This window comes from Bolinopsis microptera, chromosome 2 (genome assembly GCF_026151205.1).
Source record: "Bolinopsis microptera isolate Bmic1 chromosome 2, MBARI_Bmic_1.0, whole genome shotgun sequence".
Taxonomy (NCBI): domain Eukaryota; kingdom Metazoa; phylum Ctenophora; class Tentaculata; order Lobata; family Bolinopsidae; genus Bolinopsis; species Bolinopsis microptera.
The window spans coordinates 17,142,829-17,170,244 of record NC_087073.1 but is presented as its reverse complement, the minus strand read 5'-3'; the positions used below and the strand labels follow the sequence as shown (position 1 = coordinate 17,170,244).

General features: G+C 42.7%; 5 protein-coding genes across 6 annotated transcripts in view; 4 read left to right on the top strand and 1 right to left on the bottom strand.

Annotated features, from left to right (window-relative positions):
* Positions 1–223: 223 nt before the first annotated feature.
* Positions 224–15,648, top strand: LOC134811094 (carboxypeptidase B-like). Its single transcript, XM_063817817.1, has 10 exons — positions 224–400; positions 502–678; positions 823–1,020; positions 1,217–1,372; positions 1,593–1,678; positions 1,974–2,075; positions 2,283–2,411; positions 2,785–2,918; positions 14,972–15,129; positions 15,488–15,648. Exons 1-10 carry the CDS (start codon positions 317–319, stop codon positions 15,545–15,547), a joined length of 1,284 nt encoding a protein of 427 aa, XP_063673887.1. The 5' UTR covers positions 224–316; the 3' UTR covers positions 15,548–15,648.
* LOC134811092 (uncharacterized) overlaps positions 15,476–27,416 on the bottom strand; it is a 29,356-nt gene continuing 17,415 nt past the window's right edge. The window contains exons 14-20 of one of the 2 annotated variants that reach the window (XM_063817813.1): positions 18,962–19,272; positions 18,560–18,811; positions 18,198–18,306; positions 17,561–17,698; positions 16,621–16,756; positions 16,358–16,516; positions 15,476–16,124 (exon numbers count right to left, since the gene is read on the bottom strand). In XM_063817813.1, coding sequence (XP_063673883.1) covers positions 15,767–16,124; positions 16,358–16,516; positions 16,621–16,756; positions 17,561–17,698; positions 18,198–18,306; positions 18,560–18,811; positions 18,962–19,272 — 1,463 coding nt within the window. In that variant the 3' untranslated portion in view covers positions 15,476–15,766. Of the gene's footprint in view, positions 16,125–16,357; positions 16,517–16,620; positions 16,757–17,560; positions 17,699–18,197; positions 18,307–18,559; positions 18,812–18,961; positions 19,273–27,416 lie in introns of those variants that run through there. The other variant, XM_063817814.1, reaches the window with a different exon arrangement.
* LOC134811093 (arylsulfatase B-like) lies at positions 19,457–21,326 on the top strand. The gene is made up of 2 exons (XM_063817816.1): positions 19,457–19,626; positions 19,798–21,326. The coding sequence occupies exon 2, from the start codon at positions 19,857–19,859 to the stop codon at positions 21,273–21,275; it is 1,419 nt and encodes a 472-aa protein (XP_063673886.1). The 5' UTR covers positions 19,457–19,626; positions 19,798–19,856; the 3' UTR covers positions 21,276–21,326.
* Positions 24,305–26,054, top strand: LOC134811996 (arylsulfatase B-like). The gene is made up of 2 exons (XM_063819171.1): positions 24,305–24,558; positions 24,685–26,054. The coding sequence occupies exons 1-2, from the start codon at positions 24,372–24,374 to the stop codon at positions 26,052–26,054; spliced, it is 1,557 nt and encodes a 518-aa protein (XP_063675241.1). The 5' UTR covers positions 24,305–24,371.
* Positions 26,129–27,406, top strand: LOC134811995 (arylsulfatase B-like). Its single transcript, XM_063819170.1, has 2 exons — positions 26,129–26,240; positions 26,364–27,406. Exons 1-2 carry the CDS (start codon positions 26,129–26,131, stop codon positions 27,404–27,406), a joined length of 1,155 nt encoding a protein of 384 aa, XP_063675240.1.

The following is a 27,416-nucleotide window of genomic DNA, read 5'->3' as shown; positions in this document are numbered from 1 at the left end:
CTTATACCAGATATATTTGTTGTATGACACCTTCAACAGATGTTAGGCACGTTGTGAAAGGAAAAATCTCTTAGCGCAGATTTTGACAGAATAACTATTGAATTTTACTAAAATCACATTACTTTAAAGAATCCATCCTAATCCGTGAAATTATCACAATGAAAGCTGATCTAATTCGCACACCTTAACTTTGTGAGCGTTGGGAGGAGGTTCAGCTGGCAGTAGGATTAAAGTTTCATGACAGTATAAAGGACTGAAGCAAGAGCCTTTAAGTTTATTGAACATTTGAAAGGATTTTCGTTGTCATCAACTCGTGATGATTTTTCTAGCACTTCTTATCGTCGGGGCTGGAGCCTTAAGGCTGCCTGAGGATAAACCTGTTGATTATTCGGGATACAAGGTAAAAATTATTTGTCTTGTTTCATTTTAATTACAAAACCAATTATTAAAATGCACTTTTTTTCTGGTTAATCTGTTGATGATTTCCATCGTACCATTTAGACACTTCGCGTGGCGCTGGAGTCGGAGGGTCTTAAGGAACTGGTAAAGTTAATGGTGGAAACTGAAGTTATCTCCATCATGGACGAAGGTCTTGGAGAACAGATCGATATTCTTGTGAGCCCTCTGGAGCACCCTGGTGTAAAGGGCAACCTTGATGGAGCTAATGCTAAGTATCAGGTAATGTTTGGAAATACCGCTTTCATGGTCAAAAACGTCAGTCCGTTTGAAAGTCATGGCTTTTAAAACGATGAGACTGATTTTACATTATAAAACTGCTTTGTTTCATGCACAGCCCCATATAAAAAACCATGTCTTATGTAGGTTTTGAGTCATGACGTAGGAGCTGATATCGAGGAGGAGAGATTGGAGATACTACAGGCTGTTCCCGGAGTATTCGACTTCAGGAACTACTACGCAGTTAAGTACCAGCACTCCCATCTGGACGCGCTAGTGTCTCGACATCCTGACAAAGCTGAGACTTTCAGTATCGGAACTTCTTACGAGGGCAGAGACATGAAGGTTAGAACTTTTCATTTTCTGCTGAAGATAACTCATTTTCTTTTAACAAATATCCACCTCTGTCAGCAGTCCGTCGGTACATTGAAATCAGAAATCCTTAACCAAAGTATAAAAGTATCAACACAGACACTTCATAATATTTCATCATCAATTCATAATAAAAAATCGAAACATTAACGGCAATACATGAGCTCAGGTGATCAGGATAAGCAACGACCTCGCTAACGCTGACAGTAAACCTATGATCTGGATAGATGGAGGTATCCACGCTCGGGAGTGGATCTCATCTCACACTGTCCTCTACATTGCTAACAGTCTTCTCTCAGAGATCGACACCGGACTAAAATCTCAGGTTACAATTAAAACTTTAAAATAGCCGTTCTCCGTTTAACTGTTAAAATAGTTAGTAGTTAGGCTAAGCTGGGCGCCTAGTGGCAAGATATTATCTATATTTTAGTACTGATTGTTCAAGTTACAATTCCCTTAGAATAGCTGCTCTCTTATTCGCAGCAGTTTTTAGTAAATAATAAAACCACTCGTGACAAAGACAGAGATTATAAAAATTATATCAGGTGACATCCATGCTAGACACCTACCAGTTTGTCATCTTACCAATGAGCAACCCTGATGGATACGAGTACTCCAGGACCCACAACAGGTACACATAACTCAAATCTGATATATCCTGATTTACCTCGACCCAATTTGCCGCGGCTCTTTCCTTTCCCTAAACTCTCCGGTAAATCGGGGTTTTACTGTACACATATTCGTTATTCATTGTGAATAATCGAAATCTGGTATATCAACCGTGTAGCAAACATTTCGTTATCTAAACCATGATCTATAAATAGTCACAAAATAATATTCAATGAAATAGTCTAAATGGTAAGACTTAATTCATTTCTTGGTTTGATAGCTACAAAAACAAGTTTGAGCAAAACATTTAAACTCAGGATGTGGAGGAAGACAAGACGACCATCCGGCTGTAAATACGGTTACACTCGACCGGACGGAAGCTGCTACTACGGGCAGTGCTATGGCATTGACCCTAACAGGTATGGAATGTAAAGAGGTACTGAGTTTCAGTAGCTGCCCAGTCAGCTTCGTTATTGATGTTAGGATCCTTGCATCATTTCATTTCATAACACACAAAGGAGTTGCAGCCGCATTTTACATGCAGTAGTGAATCCGTAAGAGCTAACCATACCTCAGCAATTCCAGATTTTTTAATGCTTCGTGTGGTTTCATTAACGTAATTTCAGGAACTTTGATGCTGATTTCGGACGTCAAGGAGTGAGCAGTAACCCTTGTAGTGATGTTTACCCAGGAAAGAAGGCTTTCTCTGAGAAGAATACCCAGGCTATGCGGGATTACCTTCTCAAACACAAAAGGTCAGTGTGTGGGATATACTTTTATTTGAGTCTCAAATTAGGGTAATGTTTATACATTAGTGTGTGGGATAAACTTTTATTTGAGTCTCAAATTAGGGTAATGTTTATACAAAATTGTTAATATTTGATGGTTTAATATTTATTTTATTTTGATTTAGATAGGTGTTGCTGCTTTTATTGCAAGCTGCACATAGCGACCACTACTCAAACCAGGGCAATTATACGGTCACATACAGCACAGTCTACGTATTTTATGAAAGGTAAAATGTTCAATCATTCAGCAAGCTGGCGCTGTGTCTCTAGGTTGAAATTTTAATAAATCTGCAGTCTGGCGCAGCAAAGTACTGTACATAATTAAATTAGAATCATTCAGCAATGTCAAGCTTTACCTGAGTTTCCACTCTTACTCTCAACTCTTCTTGAAACCGATTGGATTCGACCGAACCCCACCAAAAGACCATGCAATTCATGACGCTGCCGGAAAAGCTGTTGTCGATGCTATTAAGAGTGAGTAAAATTTGATTGCTAACAATAAATTGAAAGGGCTTTAAACTGAGCTTAAATCAAAAAGTGTTCTAATTTTAGTACCAGGCTGGGTCAAATGATTTATCCAGCCCAATCCAGCTCAGAAGACTTTTCATTTCCGTGGCTTACCTGAGATATAATAAGATCTTACCGTCAAACATTACAATCATAATCGGCTGGGGCTCCACTCATATCATGACCATTTTATGTAACTATTGCACACTCTACAACTCTTACACAGGTCCTCTAACACCTCACTCTACAAGTACAACTCCTACACAGGTCCTCTAACACCACACTCTACAAGTACAACTCCTACACAGGTCCTCTAACACCACACTCTACAACTCTTACACAGGTCCTCTAACACCACACTCTACAACTCCTACACAGGTCCTCTAACACCACACTCTACAACTCCTACACAGGTCCTCTAACACCACACTCTACAACTTCTACACAGGTACTCTAACACCACACTCTACAACTCTTACACAGGTCCTCTAACACCACACTCTACAACTCCTACACAGGTCCTCTAACACCACACTCTACAACTCCTACACAGGTCCTCTAACACCACACTCTACAACTCCTACACAGGTCCTCTAACACCAAACTCTACAACTCCTACACAGGTACTCTAACACCACACTCTACAACTCCTACACAGGTCCTCTAACACCTCACTCTACAACTCCTACACAGGTCCTCTAACACCACACTCTACAACTCCTACACAGGTCCTCTAACACCACACTCTACAAGTACAACTCCTACACAGGTCCTCTAACACCACACTCTACAACTCCTACACAGGTCCTCTAACACCACACTCTACAACTCCTACACAGGTCCTCTAACACCTCACTCTACAACTCCTACACAGGTCCTCTAACACCACACTCTACAACTCCTACACAGGTCCTCTAACACCACACTCTACAACTCCTACACAGGTCCTCTAACACCACACTCTACAACTCCTACACAGGTCCTCTAACACCACACTCTACAACTCTTACACAGGTCCTCTAACACCACACTCTACAACTCCTACACAGGTCCTCTAACACCACACTCTACAACTCCTACACAGGTCCTCTAACACCACACTCTACAACTCCTACACAGGTCCTCTAACACCACACTCTACAACTCCTACACAGGTCCTCTAACACCACACTCTACAACTCCTACACAGGTCCTCTAACACCTCACTCTACAACTCCTACACAGGTCCTCTAACACCTCACTCTACAACTCCTACACAGGTCCTCTAACACCACACTCTACAACTCCTACACAGGTCCTCTAACACCACACTCTACAACTCCTACACAGGTCCTCTAACACCACACTCTACAAGTACAACTCCTACACAGGTCCTCTAACACCACACTCTACAAGTACAACTCTTACACAGGTCCTCTAACACCTCACTCTACAACTCCTACACAGGTCCTCTAACACCACACTCTACAACTCCTACACAGGTCCTCTAACACCACACTCTACAAGTACAACTCCTACACAGGTCCTCTAACACCACACTCTACAACTCCTACACAGGTCCTCTAACACCACACTCTACAACTCCTACACAGGTCCTCTAACACCACACTCTACAACTCCTACACAGGTCCTCTAACACCACACTCTACAACTCCTACACAGGTCCTCTAACACCACACTCTACAAGTACAACTCATACACAGGTCCTCTAACACCACACTCTACAACTCTTACACAGGTCCTCTAACACCACACTCTACAACTCCTACACAGGTCCTCTAACACCACACTCTACAACTCCTACACAGGTCCTCTAACACCACACTCTACAACTCCTATACAGGTCCTCTAACACCACACTCTACAACTCCTACACAGGTACTCTAACACCACACTCTACAACTCCTACACAGGTCCTCTAACACCACACTCTACAACTCCTACACAGGTCCTCTAACACCACACTCTACAACTCCTACACAGGTCCTCTAACACAACACTCTACAAGTACAACTCCTACACAGGTCCTCTAACACCTCACTCTACAACTCTAACACAGGTCCTCTAAGACCACACTCTACAAGTACAACTCCTACACAGGTCCTCTAACACCTCACTCTACAAGTACAACTCCTACACAGGTCCTCTAACACCACACTCTACAAGTACAACTCCTACACAGGTCCTCTAACACCACACTCTACAAGTACAACTCCTACACAGGTCCTCTAACACCACACTCTACAACTCTTACACAGGTCCTCTAAGACCACACTCTACAAGTACAACTCCTACACAGGTCCTCTAACACCTCACTCTACAACTCTTACAAAGGTACTCTAACACCACACTCTACAACTCCTACACAGGTCCTCTAACACCACACTCTACAAGTACAACTCCTACACAGGTCCTCTAACACCACACTCTACAACTCTTACACAGGTCCTCTAACACCACACTCTACAACTCCTACACAGGTCCTCTAACACCTCACTCTACAACTCCTACACAGGTCCTCTAACACCACACTCTACAACTCCTACACAGGTCCTCTAACACCACACTCTACAACTCCTACACAGGTCCTCTAACACCACACTCTACAACTCCTACACAGGTCCTCTAACACCACACTCTACAACTCCTACACAGGTCCTCTAACACCACACTCTACAACTCCTACACAGGTCCTCTAACACCACACTCTACAACTCCTACACAGGTCCTCTAACACCACACTTCTCAAGTACAACTCCTACACAGGTCCTCTAACACCACACTCTACAAGTACAACTCCTACACAGGTCCTCTAACACCACACTCTACAACTCTTACACAGGTCCTCCAAGACCACACTCTACAAGTACAACTCCTACACAGGTCCTCTAACACCTCACTCTACAAGTACAACTCCTACACAGGTCCTCTAACACCACACTCTACAAGTACAACTCCTACACAGGTCCTCTAACACCACACTTTACAACTCTTACACAGGTCCTCTAACACCACAGTCTACAACTCCTACACAGGTCCTCTAACACCACACTCTACAAGTACAACTCCTACACAGGTCCTCTATCACCTCACTCTACAACTCCTACACAGGTCCTCTAACACCTCACTCTACAAGTACAACTCCTACACAGGTCCTCTAACACCACACTCTACAAGTACAACTCCTACACAGGTCCTCTAACACCACACTCTACAACTCTTACACAGGTCCTCTAACACCACACTCTACAACTCCTACACAGGTCCTCTAACACCACACTCTACAACTCTTACACAGGTCCTCTAAGACCACACTCTACAAGTACAACTCCTACACAGGTCCTCTAACACCACACTCTACAACTCTTACACAGGTCCTCTAACACCACAGTCTACAACTCCTACACAGGTCCTCTAACACCACACTCTACAAGTACAACTCCTACACAGGTCCTCTATCACCTCACTCTACAACTCCTACACAGGTCCTCTAACACCACACTCTACAACTCCTACACAGGTCCTCTAACACCACACTCGACAACTCTTACACAGGTCCTCTAAGACCACACTCTACAAGTACAACTCCTACACAGGTCCTCTAACACCACACTCTACAACTCTTACACAGGTCCTCTAACACCACACTCTACAACTCCTACACAGGTCCTCTAACACCACACTCTACAACTCCTACACAGGTCCTCTAACACCACACTCTACAACTCCTACACAGGTCCTCTAACACCACACTCTACAAGTACAACTCCTACACAGGTCCTCTAACACCACACTCTACAACTCTTACACAGGTCCTCTAACACCACACTCTACAACTCCTACACAGGTCCTCTAACACCACACTCTACAACTCTTACACAGGTCCTCTAAGACCACACTCTACAAGTACAACTCCTACACAGGTCCTCTAACACCACACTCTACAACTCTTACACAGGTCCTCTAACACCACACTCTACAACTCCTACACAGGTCCTCTAACACCACACTCTACAACTCCTACACAGGTCCTCTAACACCACACTCTACAACTCCTACACAGGTCCTCTAACACCACACTCTACAACTCTTACACAGGTCCTCTAACACCACACTCTACAACTCCTACACAGGTCCTCTAACACCACACTCTACAAGTACAACTCCTACACAGGTCCTCTAACACCACACTCTACAACTCTTACACAGGTCCTCTAACACCACAGTCTACAACTCCTACACAGGTCCTCTAACACCACACTCTACAAGTACAACTCCTACACAGGTCCTCTATCACCTCACTCTACAACTCCTACACAGGTCCTCTAACACCACACTCTACAACTCCTACACAGGTCCTCTAACACCACACTCGACAACTCTTACACAGGTCCTCTAAGACCACACTCTACAAGTACAACTCCTACACAGGTCCTCTAACACCACACTCTACAACTCTTACACAGGTCCTCTAACACCACACTCTACAACTCCTACACAGGTCCTCTAACACCACACTCTACAACTCCTACACAGGTCCTCTAACACCACACTCTACAACTCCTACACAGGTCCTCTAACACCACACTCTACAACTCTTACACAGGTCCTCTAACACCACACTCTACAACTCTTACACAGGTCCTCTAACACCACACTCTACAACTCCTACACAGGTACTCTAACACCACACTCTACAACTCCTACACAGGTCCTCTAACACCACACTCTACAACTCCTACACAGGTCCTCTAACACCACACTCTACAACTCCTACACAGGTCCTCTAACACCACACTCTACAACTCCTACACAGGTCCTCTAACACCACACTCTACAACTCCTACACAGGTCCTCTAACACCACACTCTACAACTCCTACACAGGTCCTCTAACACCACACTCTACAACTCCTACACAGGTCCTCTAACACCACACTCTACAACTCCTACACAGGTCCTCTAACACCACACTCTACAACTCCTACACAGGTCCTCTAACACCACACTTCTCAAGTACAACTCCTACACAGGTCCTCTAACACCACACTCTACAAGTACAACTCCTACACAGGTCCTCTAACACCACACTCTACAACTCTTACACAGGTCCTCTAACACCACACTCTACAACTCCTACACAGGTCCTCTAACACCTCACTCTACAACTCCTACACAGGTCCTCTAACACCACACTCTACAACTCCTACACAGGTCCTCTAACACCACACTCTACAACTCCTACACAGGTCCTCTAACACCACACTCTACAACTCCTACACAGGTCCTCTAACACCACACTCTACAACTCTTACACAGGTCCTCTAACACCACACTCTACAACTCCTACACAGGTCCTCTAACACCACACTCTACAACTCCTACACAGGTCCTCTAACACCACACTCTACAACTCCTACACAGGTCCTCTAACACCACACTCTACAACTCCTACACAGGTCCTCTAACACCACACTCTACAACTCCTACACAGGTCCTCTAACACCTCACTCTACAACTCCTACACAGGTCCTCTAACACCTCACTCTACAACTCCTACACAGGTCCTCTAACACCACACTCTACAACTCCTACACAGGTCCTCTAACACCACACTCTACAACTCCTACACAGGTCCTCTAACACCACACTCTACAAGTACAACTCCTACACAGGTCCTCTAACACCACACTCTACAAGTACAACTCTTACACAGGTCCTCTAACACCTCACTCTACAACTCCTACACAGGTCCTCTAACACCACACTCTACAACTCCTACACAGGTCCTCTAACACCACACTCTACAAGTACAACTCCTACACAGGTCCTCTAACACCACACTCTACAACTCCTACACAGGTCCTCTAACACCACACTCTACAACTCCTACACAGGTCCTCTAACACCACACTCTACAACTCCTACACAGGTCCTCTAACACCACACTCTACAACTCCTACACAGGTCCTCTAACACCACACTCTACAAGTACAACTCATACACAGGTCCTCTAACACCACAATCTACAACTCTTACACAGGTCCTCTAACACCACACTCTACAACTCCTACACAGGTCCTCTAACACCACACTCTACAACTCCTACACAGGTCCTCTAACACCACACTCTACAACTCCTATACAGGTCCTCTAACACCACACTCTACAACTCCTACACAGGTACTCTAACACCACACTCTACAACTCCTACACAGGTCCTCTAACACCACACTCTACAACTCCTACACAGGTCCTCTAACACCACACTCTACAACTCCTACACAGGTCCTCTAACACAACACTCTACAAGTACAACTCCTACACAGGTCCTCTAACACCTCACTCTACAACTCTAACACAGGTCCTCTAAGACCACACTCTACAAGTACAACTCCTACACAGGTCCTCTAACACCTCATTCTACAAGTACAACTCCTACACAGGTCCTCTAACACCACACTCTACAAGTACAACTCCTACACAGGTCCTCTAACACCACACTCTACAAGTACAACTCCTACACAGGTCCTCTAACACCACACTCTACAACTCTTACACAGGTCCTCTAAGACCACACTCTACAAGTACAACTCCTACACAGGTCCTCTAACACCTCACTCTACAACTCTTACAAAGGTACTCTAACACCACACTCTACAACTCCTACACAGGTCCTCTAACACCACACTCTACAAGTACAACTCCTACACAGGTCCTCTAACACCACACTCTACAACTCTTACACAGGTCCTCTAACACCACACTCTACAACTCCTACACAGGTCCTCTAACACCACACTCTACAACTCCTACACAGGTCCTCTAACACCTCACTCTACAACTCCTACACAGGTCCTCTAACACCACACTCTACAACTCCTACACAGGTCCTCTAACACCACACTCTACAACTCCTACACAGGTCCTCTAACACCACACTCTACAACTCCTACACAGGTCCTCTAACACCACACTCTACAACTCCTACACAGGTCCTCTAACACCACACTCTACAACTCCTACACAGGTCCTCTAACACCACACTCTACAACTCCTACACAGGTCCTCTAACACCACACTTCTCAAGTACAACTCCTACACAGGTCCTCTAACACCACACTCTACAAGTACAACTCCTACACAGGTCCTCTAACACCACACTCTACAACTCTTACACAGGTCCTCCAAGACCACACTCTACAAGTACAACTCCTACACAGGTCCTCTAACACCTCACTCTACAAGTACAACTCCTACACAGGTCCTCTAACACCACACTCTACAAGTACAACTCCTACACAGGTCCTCTAACACCACACTCTACAACTCTTACACAGGTCCTCTAACACCACAGTCTACAACTCCTACACAGGTCCTCTAACACCACACTCTACAAGTACAACTCCTACACAGGTCCTCTATCACCTCACTCTACAACTCCTACACAGGTCCTCTAACACCTCACTCTACAAGTACAACTCCTACACAGGTCCTCTAACACCACACTCTACAAGTACAACTCCTACACAGGTCCTCTAACACCACACTCTACAACTCTTACACAGGTCCTCTAACACCACACTCTACAACTCCTACACAGGTCCTCTAACACCACACTCTACAACTCTTACACAGGTCCTCTAAGACCACACTCTACAAGTACAACTCCTACACAGGTCCTCTAACACCACACTCTACAACTCTTACACAGGTCCTCTAACACCACACTCTACAACTCCTACACAGGTCCTCTAACACCACACTCTACAACTCCTACACAGGTCCTCTAACACCACACTCTACAACTCCTACACAGGTCCTCTAACACCACACTCTACAACTCTTACACAGGTCCTCTAACACCACACTCTACAACTCCTACACAGGTCCTCTAACACCACACTCTACAAGTACAACTCCTACACAGGTCCTCTAACACCACACTCTACAACTCTTACACAGGTCCTCTAACACCACAGTCTACAACTCCTACACAGGTCCTCTAACACCACACTCTACAAGTACAACTCCTACACAGGTCCTCTATCACCTCACTCTACAACTCCTACACAGGTCCTCTAACACCACACTCTACAACTCCTACACAGGTCCTCTAACACCACACTCGACAACTCTTACACAGGTCCTCTAAGACCACACTCTACAAGTACAACTCCTACACAGGTCCTCTAACACCACACTCTACAACTCTTACACAGGTCCTCTAACACCACACTCTACAACTCCTACACAGGTCCTCTAACACCACACTCTACAACTCCTACACAGGTCCTCTAACACCACACTCTACAACTCCTACACAGGTCCTCTAACACCACACTCTACAAGTACAACTCCTACACAGGTCCTCTAACACCACACTCTACAACTCTTACACAGGTCCTCTAACACCACACTCTACAACTCCTACACAGGTCCTCTAACACCACACTCTACAACTCTTACACAGGTCCTCTAAGACCACACTCTACAAGTACAACTCCTACACAGGTCCTCTAACACCACACTCTACAACTCTTACACAGGTCCTCTAACACCACACTCTACAACTCCTACACAGGTCCTCTAACACCACACTCTACAACTCCTACACAGGTCCTCTAACACCACACTCTACAACTCCTACACAGGTCCTCTAACACCACACTCTACAACTCTTACACAGGTCCTCTAACACCACACTCTACAACTCCTACACAGGTCCTCTAACACCACACTCTACAAGTACAACTCCTACACAGGTCCTCTAACACCACACTCTACAACTCTTACACAGGTCCTCTAACACCACAGTCTACAACTCCTACACAGGTCCTCTAACACCACACTCTACAAGTACAACTCCTACACAGGTCCTCTATCACCTCACTCTACAACTCCTACACAGGTCCTCTAACACCACACTCTACAACTCCTACACAGGTCCTCTAACACCACACTCGACAACTCTTACACAGGTCCTCTAAGACCACACTCTACAAGTACAACTCCTACACAGGTCCTCTAACACCACACTCTACAACTCTTACACAGGTCCTCTAACACCACACTCTACAACTCCTACACAGGTCCTCTAACACCACACTCTACAACTCCTACACAGGTCCTCTAACACCACACTCTACAACTCCTACACAGGTCCTCTAACACCACACTCTACAACTCTTACACAGGTCCTCTAACACCACACTCTACAACTCTTACACAGGTCCTCTAACACCACACTCTACAACTCCTACACAGGTACTCTAACACCACACTCTACAACTCCTACACAGGTCCTCTAACACCACACTCTACAACTCCTACACAGGTCCTCTAACACCACACTCTACAACTCCTACACAGGTCCTCTAACACCACACTCTACAACTCCTACACAGGTCCTCTAACACCACACTCTACAACTCCTACACAGGTCCTCTAACACCACACTCTACAACTCCTACACAGGTCCTCTAACACCACACTCTACAACTCCTACACAGGTCCTCTAACACCACACTCTACAACTCCTACACAGGTCCTCTAACACCACACTCTACAACTCCTACACAGGTCCTCTAACACCACACTTCTCAAGTACAACTCCTACACAGGTCCTCTAACACCACACTCTACAAGTACAACTCCTACACAGGTCCTCTAACACCACACTCTACAACTCTTACACAGGTCCTCCAAGACCACACTCTACAAGTACAACTCCTACACAGGTCTTCTAACACCTCACTCTACAAGTACAACTCCTACACAGGTCCTCTAACACCACACTCTACAACTCCTACACAGGTCCTCTAACACCACACTCTACAACTCCTACACAGGTCCTCTAACACCACACTCTACAACTCTTACACAGGTCCTCTAACACCACACTCTACAACTCTTACACAGGTCCTCTAACACCACACTCTACAACTCCTACACAGGTCCTCTAACACCACACTCTACAACTCCTACACAGGTCCTCTAACACCACACTCTACAACTCCTACACAGGTCCTCTAACACCACACTCTACAACTCTTACACAGGTCCTCTAACACCACACTCTACAACTCTTACACAGGTCCTCTAACACCACACTCTACAACTCCTACACAGGTACTCTAACACCACACTCTACAACTCCTACACAGGTCCTCTAACACCACACTCTACAACTCCTACACAGGTCCTCTAACACCACACTCTACAACTCCTACACAGGTCCTCTAACACCACACTCTACAACTCCTACACAGGTCCTCTAACACCACACTCTACAACTCCTACACAGGTCCTCTAACACCACACTCTACAACTCCTACACAGGTCCTCTAACACCACACTCTACAACTCCTACACAGGTCCTCTAACACCACACTCTACAACTCCTACACAGGTCCTCTAACACCACACTCTACAACTCCTACACAGGTCCTCTAACACCACACTTCTCAAGTACAACTCCTACACAGGTCCTCTAACACCACACTCTACAAGTACAACTCCTACACAGGTCCTCTAACACCACACTCTACAACTCTTACACAGGTCCTCCAAGACCACACTCTACAAGTACAACTCCTACACAGGTCTTCTAACACCTCACTCTACAAGTACAACTCCTACACAGGTCCTCTAACACCACACTCTACAACTCCTACACAGGTCCTCTAACACCACACTCTACAACTCCTACACAGGTCCTCTAACACCACACTCTACAACTCCTACACAGGTCCTCTAACACCACACTCTACAAGTACAATTCCTACACAGGTCCTCTATCACCTCACTCTACAACTCCTACACAGGTCCTCTAACACCACACTCTACAACTCCTACACAGGTCCTCTAACACCACACTCTACAACTCTTACACAGGTCCTCTAAGACCACACTCTACAAGTACAACTCCTACACAGGTTCTCTAACACCACACTCTACAACTCTTACACAGGTCCTCTAACACCACACTCTACAACTCCTACACAGGTCCTCTAACACCACACTCTACAACTCCTACACAGGTCCTCTAACACCACACTCTACAACTCCTACACAGGTCCTCTAACACCACACTCTACAACTCTTACACAGGTCCTCTAACACCACACTCTACAACTCTTACACAGGTCCTCTAACACCATACTCTACAACTCCTACACAGGTACTCTAACACCACACTCTACAACTCCTACACAGGTCCTCTAACACCACACTCTACAACTCCTACACAGGTCCTCTAACACCACACTCTACAACTCCTACACAGGTCCTCTAACACCACACTCTACAACTCCTACACAGGTCCTCTAACACCACACTCTACAACTCTTACACAGGTCCTCTAACACCACACTCTACAACTCCTACACAGGTCCTCTAACACCTCACTCTACAAGTACAACTCCTACACAGGTCCTCTAACACCTCACTCTACAACTCCTACACAGGTCCTCTAACACCACACTCTACAACTCCTACACAGGTCCTCTAACACCACACTCTACAACTCCTACACAGGTACTCTAACACCACACTCTACAACTCCTACACAGGTCCTCTAACACCACACTCTACAACTCTTACACAGGTCCTCTAACACCACACTCTACAACTCCTACACAGGTACTCTAACACCACACTCTACAACTCCTACACAGGTACTCTAACACCACACTCTACAACTCCTACACAGGTCCTCTAACACCACACTCTACAACTCTTACACAGGTCCTCTAACACCACACTCTACAACTCCTACACAGGTACTCTAACACCACACTCTACAACTCCTACACAGGTCCTCTAACACCACACTCTACAACTCCTACACAGGTCCTCTAACACCACACTCTACAACTCCTACACAGGTCCTCTAACACCACACTCTACAACTCTTACACAGGTCCTCTAACACCACACTCTACAACTCCTACACAGGTACTCTAACACCACACTCTACAACTCCTACACAGGTACTCTAACCCGCCACCTCCTCTTCAGAGTCACACGGCAAAGTGTACCGGAACATCAGGAGTGTAGAGCTCTACCCGACTAGCGGCTCCTCTGCAGACTGGATCTATCTGGAGGGGGTTGTTAACTCCTACACTATCGAGCTCAGGGATACTGGCAGATACGGGTTCAGACTTCCCACTTCCCAGGTCAGTATCACGTGACCTTTGGGGGACTCAGGGTCTTAACGAGGTAACAAGTGGAAGTAGGGATGGTTTCCCAACTTTAAAATCCAGTCATGGCACTTAAACCTTGTAGCATGGGATTATTGCTGTCATGATTCTTCCAGGTGGGAAACTGCCGTTATTTTTACTTGTTACCTGGTTGTGCTCGTGGTTATTACATCTAGTTGGGCACTTTGCGGTTAACCAAATCATTTAGCAGTTGGAGCTTTAATCTTTTAGCTTTCGTAGATTTCTATGAGAAGTACGAGCGAAACTCACTTACAAATTTGATGATCCGTTTGAATTTCAAAATTAAATCGTAACATTTTAACCAACATTTCAGATCATTCCTACTGGCGAAGAGAATATTCGTGGATTCATTGCTCTTGTTGGCACTTTGTAATTGATTGAAAACTTAACATAGAGTTCTATCATTCACTTTTGAAAAAGTAGTAGACATTAAACAGCCCCTTTCATGGCTCAAATTGTTTTCAATCTTTTGTATTTTGAAAAGGTTAATTAAGTAAAAAACAGCCAATTCAATTGAATAAAACACAAATCTGAAAAGGCTAAAGATTTCCTTCTCACAAATAGCACCGATAACATCGAAATCCAAACAATATCAATATAAATTACAATTACAAAACTGGAGTACAAAAAGTAAAACCCACGAGGAACAATCGGAGATGTGAACTCTATTCTGAATGCTACAATAAACCACCCCAGCTAACAAAAGTATCATGACACCCCCTGAAAGACCCCCCTTCAAAGCCCCACTTCTGTCCCTCTGTCTCATACCGTCTGGTAAATCCTTTGTACAATGAGAGACAGGGTTGTAGTTCTCATCACACTCCGTACACGGGTTTAGCACTTGGTTTATGATAGTCTCTAGGTTATACTCGGGCTCCTCGCACGTGCACAGGTCGTCTGTGCAGTAGGCCCACACGAAGAGGAGATTAGTGTTTGGTACTGTGTTGTACCTGAACAGGAAAAGTGTTGGTTTATTGACGACCAGAAGATTTACCAAGAATTAGTAAAATAACGAATAAGGACATTGTATGCGATTGATCTCATTACTCATAGATCCAAAATGGTAGAATTGTAAATCAAAATCCAAAGATAATAACGCCAACGGTGCCCTCTGCGTAATCTGTATTATCACTATTATTAAAACTGACTCCAAAAAATTACTAAATCAAAATGGACTACCCACTTGTATGATTTGGTGCAGGTTTCATCCTGCTGAAGGTTGCTTCCTTGGTCCACCATAACAGAGAAGTTTCGAGACATGAAGGGATGGACGTGACAGCAAGTTAGATTTATCTTGATAGATTTCCAGTCTTCATTAAATTGGGTAGCAGAGTCCGGCATGCTGTGGAAAATGTTCATAATTTAGAGAGAACATACATTCGTTAAATTATCTCAACAAACAACGACATTTTGAAGAAGTGAAAAAAATAGGGGTGAAACTCTTACCTTGATACTAAAAGTAAGGATGAAGGATTCAGTATGAAAAACCAAAAATTCGACATCAATTTTGCCACCAAAGATGCTGTGGATAACACTAGATTCATTACGGCTTTTGCGGAGTGATATGGGAGGTACCTGTTCACTGATAAAGAGTAAAGACTGTTGTTAGAACGACGGTGATTGCATCAGATGCATATGGTACTGCATTACCGAAAAGAAACATATTTATTGTGATGACTATACAATACTACAGCAGCAGAATAGACCTTGGGTATTTTACCCTTTTCAGTTAAGATACTCCTCGTAAGAGGGTCCTGTTGTTAAAAGATTGGGTATTGAAGCTTCATCGCCCATATTACCGACTGCAATCAACAACAACGAACGCTTTATAGGCTCGGAGAGTGAACACATCATGGACACTGTTTTCTTCTAAAGGTCTAGATATTCACATAGTTATCAAAGCTATGATACTGCTGGGCATACATTAGACAATCAATTGTTTCGGTTGAATTTATATCTATACGAAATCATATGGTTTTGTATTTTATGCCCAAATCTAGAGAAAGAGTTCATTAATTAAGGAGAAATTCTGAGGGCAACGAATAACTTTGACTCTATTAACGTAACTTCAGTCGAAAACGTGATTTGATCTTTCAAATTTCATTAGTGATCCATCGACGTTGTGTAGAACTGTGTTGATATGAACCGATGGAAGTTAAAGAACCGTAATTAAGTAATTACACGAGATCAAACTAATTACCTGTGTTCGATCGTATTTTATGGTTCATAATATAATCAGCTCCAAGACCACGCGTTCTCTAACCATTGACACGAACTTTAAGTTTACTCGGCTGCACTTTGTATCTGTATACTATCTTAAGGGTATAAAAACACAAACATTGCCTTTTATGGTAGTGTTACTTTAATACTATGGTAACTAACGTACTTGACTCAGCCGCGCTTCGTATCTGGATAGTGTCTTTAGGATAGTAATCTTCACAGCTGAAGTAGCATTCAGTGTGGTTGAAGTAGTTGAATATACCCTTCGCTAGCAACTCCTTCGTTAGTATTGGGTACAGTTTTGCTGATCATAAATAAAAGAGGATTATCACGATTTCATTATTTTTTAATATAATCAAATAAACAGTTTCTCGTTACTGCATGCAGCTGCATCCGGAAATCCATTTGTTGCCGCAAATTCAATATGCTAGAATCTTAAGCCAATCACCATGGTTACCAAATTAAACCACTGTCTTACTAAAAGGTAAATGATTAAAGAACCGTTCGAACGTCATGAACATTTCAACCTGATTCTTTTCATGCTTGCAATATCATGCTTGCAATATTAGATTTGTACTGGGTTCCATTTGTTAAATTTAAACCACTGTTTCGTCACCACGATCCGATTCAGTACCAGTGACCGTTGGCACTGCAACTTTTGATTCACAAAAACTCGAAATTAATTGTGTCTGTAATTTCTGTTGCATTTTGATGTATTTGATAGATCATATTATTATATTTAATAAATACCTAAACACTTATTTAAATCCACGGTTAAATTGAGAAATACTGTAAAAACCTACCTATGTGTTGCCCTTCGTTATTATCTCCGTCAGTCGCTATGATGAAACCGTTCTCGTCAACTAGATATCGGCGACCTCCCAGCGCTTTTCGTAAATTTCTAAAAGGCCACTGGAAAATATACAAAGATTGAAATTGAGTTAGGAAGTGATCTCAGTTTTCAATCTCATCGGCAATGAAAAAAAAATCCAGCACCAGTTACCGCTTTTGCCCCTTTATCGAAAATCAAGGAAGTGAAGAACTTTAAAAAGAAAAGTTTCAACTTATAGCCACCAACAAAATTAAAATTATAGTCTCTGACACATTTTGCGGCACTAAACCAGTATTGAGCTACCAGAAAAAATAGCTCTTCAGAAAAACTAACCTCAATGATTTTCTCCAGCTCAAAAGCTGGAATCTCAATAGATAGCATGAGTGGGTAGGAGTTACTCTGTAAATGGTAGATAACCTGAGACAACTCGAACATGTCTCTTGAGTTCCGGTTAGTCACATTGGTTACCGTCAACATGTCCGTACTGTTACTGTTACTGTTGGTCACTATTGAGATGAGGCGCGTGTATCTCTCGCGGGTGTAGGGGTTGTTGGTTCTTCTCAGCTGCTTAGTTCCTTGATTTATCTGAGGAGAGGGTAGGACGTTGAGGATTGGCTACTTTAAATTCAACAATTCATTGTTAACAAAGCTCCCGCCCAGGGTGTTTGTTTATAGCAGCAAAATGAATGGTGGTTCACTTCTAGACTTCTTTGAAACGCAATATGAAAATCTCACCTCGAATCTATTCCCAGCTGCAGTAGTGACAGACACCCTCGGATTCATCTCCAGATACTCATTTAGATAATTAGACACCATGTAAATATCATCAAAAATCTCAAAAGCGAAGTCATGACACTCTGGGAACTGCAGCTTCCGGGTGATGAACTGCTCCACTGTTTCACTCTGCCGGATATCCTCGAAGTCTCTGATGGAGAACTGGCTGTAACTGCAGTAGGCAGTGTCACGTGACTCGTCCTTTTGGGGACCTAATCTAGCGGGTAAAACGTCTCTTGCTAGCATCTTTGCTACGTTGGTTCGCTTCGGAACTGAGGTGAAATGATGTCGTTACTTGGGTCGTTATGCGCAAATAATTTGACACAACAGATAAAGTAAAAATACGCAATAAGGTAACTTCATGAACGTAATCTAACACTTGTAGATAAGGAGGGTAGGACACAAGTGTTTTTGCACATTGCATTTTAAAATACCTTAAATCGTCATGTTTTGCAGTATTTTGCTGCTTTGCTCTGTTGGCACCGCAATAGCTTTGAAGAACAGTGATTATGCAGAAAAACAACCCAATATAATTTACATTCTGAGTGATGACTTAGGGCATTCTGATGTGGGCTTCACAAATGGTCATGTCGAAACTCCGAATCTTAATAGGCTCGCAAGAGAAGGTAAATGCAAATTATATTTTGTAATCATGAATTTGAATATTTTTCTTTTCTAACTAATGATTAAAAGAACTGCTTACCGAAACATATCAATATAAAATACTTTCCTTTCTATCAGGAGTTCTACTGACACAAAACTATGTTCAACTAGTTATATTTTTTCCTCCTTATCAGGAGTTTTACTAACGCAGAACTACGTTCAACAAGTTTGCTCTCCAACAAGAGGTGCTCTCATGTCAGGAAGATATCCATTTCACACTGGATTACAACACGAAGTCATCTATCCGGGTGAGCCATGGGGACTTCCACTAGACGAAACCATAATGCCTCAGGTCCTCAAGGAGTACAACTACTCCACTCATGCGGTGGGAAAGTGGCATATGGGCATGCATAAATGGGCTTTTACACCGCTTTATAGAGGATTTGATGATTTCTTTGGCTACTACATGGGAGGAGAGAACTACGACACCCACTTAAAAGACAAAGGCTTGGATTTGAGAAGTAATTTCTTTGATGAAAATGGAAAATTTGTGGACGAACTACGTTGGGATTTGGACGGAAGATATAGCGCAGAGTTGTATTCAGAGCGCACAGTAGATTTGGTTAACAAGCTCAAATCTCAGGAGGATCCTTTCTTCATCTACTTAGCTTATCAAAGTGTCCATGCTCCACATATGGTTCCTCAAAGATACATCGACCAATTTTCTTCCCACATCACAGATAAAAAGGAAAAGGTATTCGCTGCAATGGTGAGCTCTATGGACGAAGGAATTGGGAACATCACCAAAGCATTAGAGAGCACAGGTTTGGCAGACAACACAATTATTGTATTCAGTTCAGACAATGGTGGCAATGTGAACTGTGTAGGAAAAGTGACCTCAAGCAATTATCCTTACAGAGGCGGTAAACGGGCTCTTTATGAGGGTGGCGTTAGGTCCCCTTCATTCATATGGGGTAGAAACAGGTTAGCTCCTTCCAAGTCTGACGCTATGATACATGTCACCGACTGGTTGCCAACTTTCTGGTCACTGGCTAGTCTCCAAGGCAAATTGAACCCTAATAATCCGATCAAAACAAAACCACTCGATGGAATCAACCAGTGGCTGGCTATTTCAGAGAACTTGCCATCTAACAGAACTGAATTTGTTATAAATATCGACCCTTTTCCTGTAAAGTGTGGTCATCAAGTGTCGCATGCTGGACTAAGATGGAAGGAGTGGAAGCTAATCATCGGTCAAGGAGGTCCTCCAAGTGGCTGGTACCCTGCTCCTGGTGATGCTAATCTTGAGAACCCTTGTGGACCTCAGGACAGCTACATTGAGTTATACAACATCATTGAGGATCCATCAGAAACAAGGAATGTGTCAGACAAGTTTCCAGACATTGTCCAGATGCTTACAGAGAAGATAAAGGCTTACAATGCAACAGCGGTGCCGATAGGAAACAAACCATATGATCCAGCCTCTGATCCAAAACACTTCAATTACACTTGGATGCCTTGGCTGGATATGTTTGCTGAAGTCCCGGATGAGACATATACGCTCACTAAAGATCTCTGGCTTTCTGGAAATGAACTCACTGAGGATGATATTCTCTCTTCAAGAGACGCATGTTTTGAACCCGATCAAGACATTAACACTGTAGAATTTTGAAGAATACAAATACACTGGACTGTTCAAAAGTTTTATTTATTTTTGATTCCACATAGTTTATATGCTTTTAACCTATATCAATATGCTGTCAATTTGTAAAATAAAGCCTGCTACTTCTAATTTATTCTCCAAAACGTTGATCAGTTTAGAACTGCTGGTGGCTATGATATTTCAATTAAAAAATGTCGAGTGAAATACCGAAAATATTGTTATTGTGCTTGACCTAAGTAACTTGAGGAATTACACAATTCAATGAAGGAAGGAAAAGCACATAAACCATATTTCCTTGTAAATGTAATTCAACACGTCTTGCAGATAAAATAAAATATAAAATAATAGAAAGCCTGTGGGATGAAGCTAGTAGTATTTTTTGAAAGAAAGTTTAAATTGCATTAAAAAAAATCCATCCCAACCAAAAATACAGCCGATTTAAATATCTCTACTATAATTCAGAAAATTATTTTTGTATGTACGACCGCCCACGTGCAAATTGGATGAAAAATAGATAGTTGCGTAGTTACCATGGTAACGAGGGTTATTACACGCACGTGCACGTGCAATGATCGTTTTAACGTCATTTTAATCGGTATAGTTGATATTACGCTGTGTTCACTTGTTCAGTGCGAGCTACATTTTAATTGGCTGTATCTTCGGTGGGATGAATACTTTTTGACACGATTAAAACTGACTTCCAAAGAATACTATTAGTTACCTCCCTGTGACCACGGGTTTTCTAGTCTCTACTATAATTCAAAGAATTATTCTGTATGTACGACCGCCCACGTGCAAATTAGATGAAAAATAGGAATTTAGGTAACAACCAAAAGGTTCCATAGCAACGGTGTTTTAATGCACACATGCACGTGCAAAGATAGTTTTAACGTCATTTTGATCGTTTTTTGGTGATTACGTTGTGTTTAAAGTGTTTTATATTTAAATCGGCTGTATCTTCGGTTGAGATGGATATTTTTTGATGCGATTGAAACTTTATTTCAAAGAATACTACTAGCTTCGTCCCTGTTACCTACCACGGGCTTTCTAGTCTCTACTATAATTCAGAAAATTATTTTTGTATGTACGACCGCCCACGTGCAAATTAGGCGAGAAATAGGAAGTTACATAATAACCATGGTAACGAGGATTGTTACACGCACGTGTTAAAACTGCATTTTTTATCGGTTTTGTTGATATTACGTTGTGTTTAGTGCGAGCAACATTTTCATTGGCTGTATCTTTGGTTGTGTAGGATATTTTTTTACGCGATAAAAACTGACTGCCAAAGAAATAGAAAACTACTAGATTCATCCCTGTTACCACGGGCTTTCTAGTAACTATATAAAACACGTTTAACACAACGTTATTACCACAAAACCGATCAAAATGGCGTTAAAAGAATCATTTGCGCGTTTCAACACCGTTACCATGGTTACTATGCACTCTTTTGCTTTTTACCTAACTAGCAGGAACCCGTATAACCCTAAAATGGTGTCAAGACTCAAGAGACTAAAATAATTATTACCTATTTGATTCGCGTTTTTGACACCACTTGGAGTTGGGGGTCTAGTTTAACATATGTTTAACATAATGTTTAGGTCAACACGAGGGTGGTTTATGGAGTGTTTAGAGATGACTAGGGTTACTTGGTTGGAGCTATCGACAGATAGTTAAGGATTGTTTAGCTAGGGCAAGTACTGTAGTAAGAGGTTTAACATATGTTTAACATATTGTTTGGGTCAGCACGTACGAGGTTGATTTATGGAGTGTTTATACTTTTATCTTTTTATAGATTACTAAGGTTACAAATTGTAACCACTATCCAGTCGATAGCCACGCCATTGTAACTTACAATGGCGTGGCTATCGACTGGATAGTGGAGGATTGTTTAGAGATTGCTAACAGGGAGTGGAAGATTGTTTAGACTATCAGGGGCGAGAGGGAGAAAGGGTTAGCTTTTTGGGATAGGTGAGTAACAGTTTACCCGATCGAGAGGTGGGTCAATTTGATACCGTGCAGGTTCGGGAGCTGAACCTGGCAAGGTTAGGTCGCTGAGTTAGGTAGGTGGTTATAGTGGTTAGTATATTAGTGGCGGTCGTATGATAGTGGAGCATTACGTAGTTAATGTTATCGGGATAGAGGCATTTGTAAGTGTAGTTGACCGTGATAAGTAAGGGCAGAGTAAGAACGTGCGTTTTACAGTATATTGAGGGCGATTAAAGTCAGAGTAATTAGGAAGTATATTTTGTAGTAATTGGATAGTTAGTCATTTTGGTTCTTACCCTATTCGATAGAGGGTCATGATTGATGCCGGACTAGTATAAGAGACCAGGACCAGTTAGGGTTGGATCCTGGATACCTAGGTTGGATCCTGGATACCTAGGATGGGGCCTGTCGTTATGGGGAATCAACAGTGGTTGATTCAGGTCATCTAGATTAGGGGATAAGTTAAGGTACGGTCAAGGCGAGTTGACCGTACTATCAGTATTTTATATTAGAGCATTAGATCTGTGGGTGTGTTTGGGCGATATGAGTCTGGTTAAGTATGATTTGAAGTAGAAGTTTGTCGGATTATTCATTGTGTTGTTTTATAGTTTAATATCTTGTAACCTTCGTTATCACGCTCGTTTCCATTATCCAAGCCCTTAATTAAATACGAATAAACTGTGTCCACTGCTTACACAAACAAAAATAATTCTTTGAATTATAGTAGAGACTAGAAAGCCCGTGGTAACAGGGACGAAGCTAGTAGTATTCTTTGAAAGAACGTTTTAATCGCATCAAAAAATATCCATCTCGATCGAAGATACAGCCGATTTAAATATAAAACACTTTAAACACAACGTAATTACCACAAAACCGATCAAAATGACGTTAAAACAATCTTTGCACGTGCATGTGTGCATTAAAACACCGTTGCTATGGAACCTTTTGGTTGTTACCTAAATTCCTATTTCTCGTATAATTTGCACGTGGGCGGTCGTACAGACATACAGACAGAAATAATTCTCTGAATTATAGTAGAGATTGTTTCTTATACGCATCACGAAAAAATCGTCATTCGTTTGTTTAGCATTCAACCTCGAGTTTTTATAGATTTCAATGAATCTGTTTCTGATCAGTGTGCTCTTCTGCTTCCTTGGCACCTCAATCAGTTTGAAGAACAAGGATTATGCAAAAAAACAACCCAACATTATCTACATTCTGAGTGATGACTTAGGGCATTCTGATGTGGGCTTCACAAATGGTCATGTCGAAACTCCGAATCTTAATAGGCTCGCAAAGGAAGGTAAATGCAAATTATGTTTTAATGTTTTGCAATAATGAATTTGAATATTATGTTTCTTTTCTAACCGAAGATTATGAGAGCTGCTTAATGAAACATATTAATATAAAACACTTTCCTTTCTATCAGGAGTTCTACTGACACAAAACTACGTTCAACAAGTTTGCTCTCCAACAAGAGGTGCTCTCATGTCAGGAAGATACCCATTTCACACTGGATTACAACACGAAGTCATCTATCCGGGTGAGCCATGGGGACTTCCACTAGACGAAACTATAATACCTCAGGTCCTCAAGGAGTACAACTACTCCACTCATGCGGTGGGAAAGTGGCATATGGGCATGCATAAATGGGCCTTTACACCGCTTTATAGAGGATTTGATGATTTCTTTGGCTACTACTTGGGAGGACAGAACTACGATTCCCATCGAAATTTGAAAGGCTTGGACTTGAGAAGTGATTACTTTAATGAAAATGGAAAGTTTGTGGACGAACTACGTTGGGATTTGGACGGAAGATATAGCGCAGAGTTGTATTCAGAGCGCACAGTAGATCTGGTTAACAAACTCACACCTCAGGAGGACCCTTTCTTCATCTACTTAGCTTATCAGAGTGTTCATGGTCCGTACATGGTTCCTCAAAGATACATCGACCAATACTCATCCCATATCATGGATGAAAATAAAAAAGTATTCGCTGCAATGGTGAGCGCTATGGACGAAGGAATTGGGAACATTACCAAAGCATTAGAGAGCACAGGTTTGGCAGACAACACAATTATTGTATTCAGTTCAGACAATGGTGGCAATGTGAACTGTGTACATGATCCAGAAGTAACATCGAGCAATTATCCTTACAGAGGCGGTAAACGGGCTCTTTATGAGGGTGGCGTTAGGTCCCCTTCATTCATATGGGGTAGAAACAGGTTAGCTCCTTCCAAGTCTGACGCCATGATACATGTCACTGACTGGCTGCCAACTTTCTGGTCACTGGCTAGTCTCCAAGGCAAATTGAACCCTAATAATCCAATCAAAACAAAACCACTCGATGGAATTGATCAATGGCTGGCTATTTCAGAGAACTTGCCATCTAACAGAACCGAATTTGTTATAAACATTGACCCCAAACCAGTGGCTTGCGGTCATAGAGTGCCACATGCAGGACTGAGATGGAATGAGTGGAAGCTTATCATTGGTGCTGGTGGTCCTCCGAACGGTTGGTATCCAGCTCCAGAACTAACTGACATTGAGAAAAACTGTGGAAATCACGACAGCTACATTGAGTTATACAACATCATTGAGGATCCATCAGAAACAAGGAATGTGTCAGACAAGTTTCCAAACATTGTCCAGATGCTTACAGAGAAGATAAAGGCTTACAATGCAACAGCGGTGCCGATAGGAAACAAACTATATGATCCAGCTTCTGATCCAAAACACTTCAATTACACTTGGATGCCTTGGCTGGATTTTTTTGCTGAAGTCCCGGATGAGACATAAAGTATATACGATTACTAAAGATGTGTGACTTTATGGAAATGAACTCACTGAGAATGAAATTATCTCTTCAAAATATGGATGCTTTGATCCCGTTAACACTGTTGAATTTTGACGATTACAAATACGCTAAACTGTTCAATACTTCCAATTTTATTGTCCAAAACGTTGATCAGTTTAGAACTCCCGGTGACTCAGACATTTTAATTAAACAAGCTACCGTTTACAGAAAAAACCTCGTTCTTTAACCGTTGACCTTGACTCTTTTGTGCCTTCGGCACCTGAGTCATGGAGTGGCTGAGTGACCTCAAGCCACTGATTACTTTAATGAAAATGGAAAGTTTGTGGACGAACTACGTTGGGATTTGGACGGAAGATATAGCGCAGAGTTGTATTCAGAGCGCACAGTAGATCTGGTTAACAAACTCACACCTCAGGAGGACCCTTTCTTCATCTACTTAGCTTATCAGAGTGTTCATGGTCCGCACATGGTTCCTCAAAGATACATCGACCAATACTCATCCCATATCATGGATGAAAATAAAAAAGTATTCGCTGCAATGGTGAGCGCTATGGACGAAGGAATTGGGAACATTACCAAAGCATTAGAGAGCACAGGTTTGGCAGACAACACAATTATTGTATTCAGTTCAGACAATGGTGGCAATGTGAACTGTGTACATGATCCAGAAGTAACATCGAGCAATTATCCTTACAGAGGCGGTAAACGGGCTCTTTATGAGGGTGGCGTTAGGTCCCCTTCATTCATATGGGGTAGAAACAGGTTAGCTCCTTCCAAGTCTGACGCCATGATACATGTCACTGACTGGCTGCCAACTTTCTGGTCACTGGCTAGTCTCCAAGGCAAATTGAACCCTAATAATCCAATCAAAACAAAACCACTCGATGGAATTGATCAATGGCTGGCTATTTCAGAGAACTTGCCATCTAACAGAACCGAATTTGTTATAAACATTGACCCCAAACCAGTGGCTTGCGGTCATAGAGTGCCACATGCAGGACTGAGATGGAAGGAGTGGAAGCTTATCATTGGTGCTGGTGGTCCTCCGAACGGTTGGTATCCAGCTCCAGAACTAACTGACATTGAGAAAAACTGTGGACATCACGACAGCTACATTGAGTTATACAACATCATTGAGGATCCATCAGAAACAAGGAATGTGTCAGACAAGTTTCCAAACATTGTCCAGATGCTTACAGAGAAGATAAAGGCTTACAATGCAACAGCGGTGCCGATAGGAAACAAACTATATGATCCAGCTTCTGATCCAAAACACTTCAATTACACTTGGATGCCTTGGCTGGATTTTTTTGCTGAAGTCCCGGAGACATAAAGTATATACG